Here is a 9,551-nt window from a genome sequence, read left to right as displayed (position 1 = left end):
GTAGAGTATCTAATATGAAGGGACTGACTGTGATTTTGCAACTTGGTCGAAGAGAGTCACCCAGCCAAATTTATGTGCTGAGTCAGACACCTCTCATGTTTCACTTCAGACACTATCAGTGAGGACCCCCCTGGGAGGCCAGCTCAGCATGGGCTCCACAGACTTCAGGCAGGTGTGAAGTGACAGCATGTCTCCTCCTGCCCATGCCCGTGTCTCCACCTGTCCACCTCTGGCCCTGGGGCTTCCTCCTTGTCCCTGGACAGATGCCAGGTGGGAGACATTGCCCAGTCTGTAAGCATCGGGAATTAATGCTCCCTGGCGTGTGTCTTGGACCAGTGAGAGACAGGAGCTGGTGGATAACTCATTTGTCTTCTCCCCACTGGGGGTCTGTCCTCAGACGCAGTCAGCACAGCTCTTGGAGGGTGCATGATGAGCATCCGGATGTGAGTGGCAATGCCAGCTTGGTGATGAATCCTTACATCGGATCTCTCTCATCTCTGCTTCCATCCTTCCTCCATCATTCCTGGCATCACCTTCTCTAACAAAATTATAGCACAAACAGCGTGTGCCTCATGCTCTGCTTTCCGGGAAATCAAACTAAGACATATTCTTTGTTATTTTCCTATAGCCCTGGGTACAACCGGACTGCCAGGAAAAATTACTTCAAAAATTGTACCTTTAAATACCAGTGCTGACTTTTTATGGATACTTGGCATGTACTAGATTATCAGAAGGAACTATCATATACTCTTCATTTAGGCTTCTTTTAATTGGGGGTTTATTAAGTTCTGAAGTGCTATCTTTTTATTAGTTAATCTCACTGAGAGAGGAAACCTCCCTTCTGAGATGTGTGAGTTGCTTGGAGAGTGTTTGAAGGTTAAGAACCCAGAGAAGTCCTCTTCCTGTGGTGGTTCTTCCTTCCTCCCTCTGATTTCCTCATTGCTGCTCACCAGATTCCACAACATGCATGCCAGCTACCAGGCTGTGCTAGAGAAGGTTACGTTGATGCTGTGATTTTAACTTCTTGTGTTGCGTCCTCAGGGGGGTATTTAGCGTTTCCTAATGGTGAAATGGGGACAATACAGAAAGAGGGAGTTTTGAGGAAAATGTGTCTGTGTTCTAAGGAGCTGAGTAGTTTTCTTATTTGTGATCGTGAAGGTAAATTTAGTGGAATACTCTCCCTCACACAGGACTCTCTATTCCTTAAAGAGGTCCTGGGGATGATGAAAGGGAGGTTGTCTGGATGTGTTTGAAGAGAGAATGCCAGTGTGCCTCAGGAGGATGGATGCAGAGCTGGCTTGGGCAGTAGACTCTGATTTCAGATGGCCAAAGAAGGAAGGGGCTGTTATTCTTTTAGACACTTAGGAGAACATGGAAGATGGTGCTGTGTCTGTGGCAGACAAGGTGTCTCGGGGAGGGTCCCCAAACAGGAGTGTTTTATGAACATGAAGTCGTTAGGTGGGGTGGGGCTGGAGTTGATCAAGAGAGGACCTGAATGAGAACATTTGTGCCAAGTGCCATGATGACAAGGATCACAGCGAGATTCTCCTGGAGCAGAATTATGAGGAGATCTCCCAGCACTGGTGTTGCTGTTGCTAACATTGATGCTTATTTTTTGCCTCTACTTGCTCCCCCACCAAAGAAAACATAAGCAAAAGGCCAAATATTCAACCACTACTGTTCTTAGTGGCCATGAAAATTGACTCTCTACATGGGTCTGAAAACATTGAAGCAAATTTCTGCTGACAAAAAGGTATTGAACGTGACTAGCAGGAAGCTCTCAATTACATTTGTGCTTGGTTTTCTAGACAATTTTGACAGTATATTCAACACACCTGCATTAACCTGGTAATTGTGGCTGTGCATATTTGGTCAGAGAGAACTTTTCCTGCCTTCTGTGTACCCTATATTACGTTGTACTGATATGTAAACTGAATGACGCAGTGGTGGGATTCATGATATCATTGAATCATTTCTGAAGTTCCTAGGAAAGAACTTGGAATTCCAGAATCTCATATCAGGGTTTGCTCTAACGACAGTTCATTGCACCCTTCTCCTTTAACACTTCATCTTATCATTAGTCCAGTTAGAATAGATTATATTCTTGAGGTGTGACTACTTCTGTTCAGCAGGCAACACAGGTTCTCAGGTTGTGGAACTCGTGGTTGGGGCTAATGGATGGAGGAGGCTGGGGTCTTTTCTCACTTGGGGAAGAGAGTGGGAGGGGAGAAAAGGCAGCCTCTTCCTTCAGGGCCCTAGTTCTATCATCTCATGGAAAAGAACCTTTTCCCTACCAGACTTTTGGAGAATGACATCCACCCATCCATCTATTTTAGCATAGCCTAGCTCTGAATCTTGTGTTATTTAAACTTTATTTAAATAACAGTAATTCTACCATTCTAGCATTGAGCAATTCTACCATTGAGCCCTGGACTGTTGGTTTGACTCTGCTTCTTCCTGTAAGTCAAGTGTCCTCAAAACTCAGCCTGTGGGTGCTAATGAAGTCACATCGACCTTCACACAGGAATCTCCCTACCTCATTACTCCCCACCTGCTAAGGGAGGCCCGCAGAAGGATTCTGGGAAATGCTCAGGCTCAGAGGTTCCAAGAGAAGACTCCAGAACCGGCATCTCTGGGTTTGAGTTCTGGCTCTGCCACTTCCCAGCTGCATGACCTTGAGCCAGTTCCTCTCTGTGCCTTGGGATACAATCTGGATAGTGAGGCTGATGAGGATAATGATGGTGTCTCCCTCGTCAGGGATGTTGTCAGAATCCTTTGAGACGATGATGCCCGGAGCACTTGGAGCATGTCTGGCTTTGGCACGTGTGAGCTATGACCACCCTCAACACCCAGCCTGACTTAGACCCTCTTCGTTTCCCAATTCAGGGAAATTTCACCCGCCTTGCCTAGTGATAAATCAATCAAGTGTGATGACCCCCGTACGCCCCAGGAATAGGAAAGCTCTTGGATAATTCCCCCACTGCTGTCAGCTTTGCCTTAAAAATGTCACAAGGTCTCAAAGAATTCTGAAACGAGATGCTTTCAATAACTAGTTCTCTTTTGTCAGGATCATTTTCTGATCCAAGACACCGTCTCCTTATGACATTCAGCAGCTTCGTTTTGCCTCCATCAAATAAGACCTGACACAAAAACCCCGTCCTAGAAATCCTGAAAAAAAATGACTCCTTTTTCTCCCCTGTGCACATTTCATTTTGGTTTTCCTCGGGTTTCTAAAAAGTGATCTTTTATGGAACGAAGTATTCATGACATTTGAAAGGTGTCAATGTTCAAGGTATTCAAAGACAGTGAGGCTGAGTATACTCCTATTTTGCACTTGTATTCCATTTAATTTGACTTTATTCAACTGTAGAACACTGTCCTTTTATTCCGTGGAACTTGCCTTTTTTGTCTGAGCCATCTATGAATTATGTGGAGGAGGGTTTAAACCCTGGAGCAGTTCAGCCGCCCACAGCTCAGTCCTCCACAATGGCGGTCAGATTTCCATCGAGCGCAGCGAACTTATCAGCTTTGTGTTTGAAAAAGGGAGACATCACAGCAAGCACAGGCAGGAAAAAGGGGCATTTTCACTTGCAAATCTACTATATTTAAGAGACGTGCAATTTGGTTTAAATCAGGATGATGTATATTACAGGTTGAGTGCTTTAGATAATGATGCCATGACGTGGGGACCTAAATGGAGTTTGTTGAAGAACAATTGTTGTTTGGCTAAGGGCTGGAACCTTCTCCCTCCATGAGAACACATGGGCAAGTCTGGCATTCTGAAAATTCAAGATGTCCCAAATTAAATATGAGGAAGGAACCCGCATTTATCTAACCTTTACAACTTGTTGCCTTTCCTTCCACTTCCTGGCAGAGAAGGATGGTTTTTCCTCTGAGGATGGGGCAGAGCACCCCCTTGACCTGGGGGGAACATTTGCACTTCACATTGACGGGGATGGGTGTGTGTGTGTGTGTGTGTGTGTGTGTGGTGGGGTTGGTAATAAATAGGAGACTTGACTTTGCCTCTCTCTCGGGTATCACCTGCACAAGGCAATAAGCATACACGGGGAGGGTTAACTTTGTTGACAGAAGTCTGTATCATTCATCCTATTTATTAACACTAAGCAGAACCTGAAAGCAAGATTTTCCCAGATGATCCATCTACCATTAATTAAGTGTTAACTAATGACCTGGGAATTTCTCATGACAACATTGAACGCTAATGGGAACTGATCATTATTTTTTTGATGTTCTTTTTAGGCTGAAGTCCTGGATCCAAATATAAATTTTGAGGACATCCTTATTCCTTAGTGCGAGTCACCTTTAGTGGTTTTCTTCTTGTTCAGTGCTCTGCCTCTTTCCAAGATCCTGTTCAGATATTTATGTAACAATCTCAATTCCTGCAAGACACCAACCTCTGGGCAAAAAAGTCCAGTGTCCGGTCTTGACAGTGCCACCAATTAGCCAAATGACCTCGGACAATCAGGCTCCTTGCCTGACCTCATTTTCTTAACCTGAGAGTTAGAGACTTTACAATCTTTTCAGTTTTTTCAACTTGAAGCATATTTTCTGAAAATGACCAGAAAATTGGATTGACAAAATACTTCCCTCTCAATGGACTAGAGCAATTCTGAACATCATGTTATTTAAAGACAGTAGCTGGATAAACTTTGAGGAAACATGCTTAGATGTTTACATGTGTAATGCATTTCACACAGCTCCCCAGACCTCACATCCAGAGAATCTTGCCCAAAGGTTCAAGTCTAACTATGAAATATTCATACTTCTGGTCAACTCAGTAAAATGAAAAGGCACAGGATAGGCATAAAGAGTGACAGAAAAATAACTCAACAATAGCAGAAACTCTATCAGTACAAATTTTTTTTAGTTGATTAAAATTTATTTAAAAATAAGACATTGGACATAGTGATTGGAATAAGAATAAAGCAGGACAATGGCCATCATTGACAAAGGTGGCAGTTCTGATCTTCTCGTAATTGGTACAAACCCTTGGCTGTTTCCTTCATATTAGATGAGGTTATGCTCCATCAACACTAGTCTCCCATCTAGTTTCCCTTGTGACTGGTGAACTGCATTCATAGAGCAGTGGATATGGATGAGTCTGTGCAATTTCAGTAGGTCCTTCCTTAGGTTGATCCTATCCTGGTCTCATGAGCACCATGCTTTAACCACCCGAGCTAAAGTAACATAGAATTTAATATAATGAAGAGATATTGTAAACAATAAAAGAGACAAAAATAACCCTGAATATATTTGATAACAATTTCTTTTTTTTCTTTTTTTTTATGCCTTTAGCGACAAGGTGCTGGGGCAACCAATGGAAAAGACAAGACATCTGGCGAAAATGGTAAGATGACGCGAGTAATCCAAGCACTTACCTTTCTCCCATCTGCAGACTTGGGCATGTGGCAGGTGTGGATCATACCTTCCACCCAAACCAGCTTACTGTATATGTCTGTGATTCAGTTTGAACTGGATTTTAGTAATTCACAGTGAGCACCACAGTCTGGTTTTACAAAGAAAACCGAGCTAGCTAAATACAGTGGTAAGAACAGTTTTCCTCCCAAAGGAGGACTCCCATTTTGGGCAACGTGATAATTGCAATGTAAATATAGTTCTCTGTTTTCTTCATTAGGGTTGGTGAGAATCATCTGGGTTGTTCTGAGGATAAAATGAGATCAAATGAGATAAGTGCGTTGAAAACTGTGAAGTGCTCAACTCCTAAAAGGAGGTTTTAAAACGTGCTTCACCCTCCCTTGTACACAGAGCACAGAGCCCTAGGGGAGGTGCTGGATCACTGAGTGTTGCTGCTGTGATTCACCAGCAAATAAAAGCATGTAGTCGAGACCGGAGCATTTGCATCCTGTCCCTCTAGTCTCCACCGAATGATCATCCTATTTCATGGATGGGGAAACTGAGGCTTGAGTGGGGGAGCTGGGATATGACCAGGAATGGGAAGAGCATGGGTCTTGCAGGAGACAGAGGTGGGTGTAAGCCCAGCTCCCCAACTTTAGCGGTTGTGATGGACGATGACCCATAATAATGGAAAATCTCCAGTAAGCACTGAGGGCTACAGTTATGGCTCTGGTGAGGTGAGAATCTGGGTCCTCTCACTTTTTGTTAATTACAAAATGAACTCACCTTTTGTGAAAGACTACTCCTGCTTCCAACTGGATGGAATTTATGCTGGTGCCTACTCATCCAGTTGTAGATAACGCCAATCTTGCAAATCAGCTGTAAAAATTGCTTAGGGGCCTGAAAACCACTTTGGATCCTCCATTGTGAGTCTGAGCTGGGGCCTAAGCAAGACTCAAGTACTAGAATGTTCCTCTCTGCTGCACTCATCTCCGGCCTGCTGAGTCACCCACTCGTTTTGGGCCATCCTATTGGGCAGGGTCAGTGTGGTGACTTCTGGGGTGAAAGGTCATCATATCAATAAATAGAGGGGTTGGTACCCCAGAATGTCCTGATCAGAGCTGGTGGTGGGGAGCCTGGAAGGATCTTGGAAAGAGGCAGAGCACTGAACAAGGAGAAAACCACTATAGGTAACTCCCACTAAGGGATAAGGATGCCCTCAAAATTTTGGCCTTTCACAATGCTCAGGGCTCTTCCTGTCTTCTCTGTGTGATCTGGAGGTGGTGTGGACCGTTGGCAAGGAGGTCAGAAACAGAGGAGGAGTAAAATTAGAGATACTCAAATAGAGCAGGATGGACTGCCAACAGGATCTTCCCGATTTTCCTGGCTCATAGATTCATACCCATCTCTTTGTTGGAGTTCATTTCCATTGAACCTCCCACCCTTACACTCGTGGAGTTTTATGGTCAAAGATCTTCTACTGCAGTGGTTCTTACACTTTTTGCTCTCACAACTTCTTTCCATTCTTAAAAATTCTCCAAGACCCCCAAAGAACTTTTGTTTGTGTTGGTTATATCTACTGAGGCTTCCCATATTAGAAATTAAAGTGGAGAAATTTTTAAAGAGTTTACTTATTAATTCATTAAAAATAAAGTGATGAACTTGTGATATGTTAACATAAGTAACATTTTTAAAGGTAATTATATTTTCCAAAACAGAAAAAATATTTAGTGAAAAGAGTGGTAATGTTTTATGTTTTTGCAAATCTCTTTAATGTCTGGCTTAGTAGAAGACAGCTGCTCTGCATTCAATCTGTTGTAATATCACATGGTGTGTAGCCTCTGGAAAATCCACCGTGCACTCGAGAGAATGGGATTTAAAAAAGCAAACGATACGTTAGTACTATAAGAAATAATTTTGATCTTGCAGGCTCCCTCAAAGGAGGGAGTTACCCCCAGGGTACCTGGTCCATACTTTGAGAACTGCTGCTCCAATGTAACTCCCGTGTCATGCCTGAGGAGCCTGGAGTCTGAAGATCAGGCAGGGTGGCGGCCACGACAGGACTAGATCCCTTGTGCTCGATGTCTCTGCAACCCAGCTTTACCCTGGCATCTCAGAGGTCTTTTGAATCATGTCTACATGCTCAGTGCTTTGCACCAAAGGGATTGTCAGCTGTTACAGAAGACATTACTTCCTGCCATTCCAAGGCAGGGAATTTCTTTCAGCTGAAAATCGGTCCAGTCTGGTGAAAACTGAATGTGTCTTTTTTGGAGGTATAAAAATTGAGGGCTAGCCCCAGTGGCCTAGTGGTTAAGTTCAGTGCTTTCTACAACATTTGTTGGTGGCCGTGCTGTGGTGGCGGCTCACATACAAAATAGAGGAAGATTGGAAACAGATGTTAGCTCAGAGTGAATCTTCCTCAGCAAAAAAAAAACGCAAAAAAATAAAAAAATTAATTGAAAGGAAAAATTTGAGATACTGCAGATAAAACTTTTCTTTATATAATTCTAGATATTAGAGGATATTCTCTTTTGAGTAGAAAAAGGGATATTTAAAATTAGAGATTATTTGATAGTTATAGAATAATGGGGCTGTATAAATTCTCTTTTTTTTTTTTTGCTCAGAAAGATTAGCCCTGAGCTAGCATCTGTTGTCAATCTTCCTCTTTTTTTTGCCTGAGGAAGATTAGCCCTGAGCTAACCTCCATGCTCATCTTCCTCTACTTATATGTGAGACGCCGCCACAGCATGGCTGACAAGTGGCATAGGTCCACACCGGGATCTGAACCTGTGAACCTGGGCCACTGAAGCAGAGCGCACCAAACTTAACCACTGCACCACAGGGACAGCCCCAATGGTGCTGTATAATTTCAAATTATTATTAACATGTTGTATCTTAATTTCAGATAAAATTCCTCATGTATGATATATGTACATGATATTTTATTATAATATTAAATTTGTGCTTTTGCCTCCAAAACTGAACATGGACAAAAGTCAGTAAACCCAACAAAGATTGGGGTAAAGATTTCTGGAAGTGGTCTAAAAGATGTTTTCATAAAAATCTGAGTTGCTTAATTCCTTATCCTTAAATTCGTAAAATGAGAATATCATCTTGGAATTTCTGTTTTAACCTAATATTACATTCTATTGAAATTCAAATTATTTTACTCTGTCATCACAGGTATCTAGAGAGATCTTTTATCTTAATGTATATTTCTTATTAATACAAATGAAGCTGCCTACATGTGTTGAAGGAACAGGGACCCATGAGAATAGAAATATGAAGCACAGAACATCAAAATGCTATGAGATTTGGATAGTAGTCAATTAATCATAAAATGAACATTCCCAAATTTCATTAGTTGTCTACAAATCTAAGTGTTCTTATTTTAGATATTATAAATTTAGTTGAGGTCTCCATTTAACACTTAAAGCAATGAAGACAATGGGAGTGAGTTATGGGTGCCTTGAAATTCTAATTCAGATCACAGAAGACACAAGTCAGATACATTAAAACTCCAGAGGGATCTAAGTTCTTGGGCTCTGCTGGAATTTTATTAGATTAAACGTTATCTCAAGAGGGCCATTGGCTGGGAATCTGGGCTTTTGTGATTTCAAGATTTATTTTTGTTGTTGTTGCCAGGGTATTTATTGGTGTGAAATATGACATTTACCCACTTCATATCCAGAACATCCCTGAAATCCTCCTCCCTCTCCAGGACACCAATCTCTGGATGCACAACACGAAAATCCAGATGTTCCTCATCTTATCTGCAGTATGGAGACAAGTTTTTTCAGAAATATTAGGGTTATTATTATTTTTTTAGTTAAAAATGAATTCATTAGGTTCTTGGTGGTTCATAGATTTTCATTCCTCTATGAACAAAGTACCTTAATTATTTGATTAGTTTTGGCCAAGAACTTCATTTGTTTCTTGATATAACACCCTATTTGAGTGAAATAGTAGCTCATGTCTCCAGTTACAAATCATCTGCTACATTAAATTCAAATATGTTTATAAGTACAGCCACCGCCATCTGAATCTAGATTATTCACCACCAATTACCAGTTTGGACACAACTAAAGGATTTTTTTGTAAGACAGTAATTTTTCTGGATATCTTGATCCATGTCTTGATACTCACCCAGAGAGACTCCAAGAGTTAAATTTCTT

At 41.8% G+C, this 9,551-nt stretch overlaps 1 protein-coding gene across 1 annotated transcript in view; it reads left to right on the top strand.

The window, feature by feature from the left end:
• Window positions 1–3,486: 3,486 nt before the first annotated feature.
• Window positions 3,487–9,551, top strand: part of PCP4 (Purkinje cell protein 4) — a 30,985-nt gene continuing 24,920 nt past the window's right edge. Inside the window, exons 1-2 of the mRNA XM_087417855.1 lie at window positions 3,487–3,492; window positions 5,317–5,368. Coding sequence (XP_087273981.1) covers window positions 3,487–3,492; window positions 5,317–5,368 — 58 coding nt within the window. The remainder of the gene's footprint in view (window positions 3,493–5,316; window positions 5,369–9,551) is intronic.

Source organism: Ceratotherium simum, chromosome 27 (assembly GCF_057802395.1).
Source record: "Ceratotherium simum simum isolate JZ-2026a chromosome 27, ASM5780239v1, whole genome shotgun sequence".
Taxonomy (NCBI): Eukaryota; Metazoa; Chordata; class Mammalia; order Perissodactyla; family Rhinocerotidae; genus Ceratotherium; species Ceratotherium simum.
The sequence above is the reverse complement of the archived record's forward strand: the minus strand, read 5'-3'. Positions and strand labels throughout refer to the sequence as shown.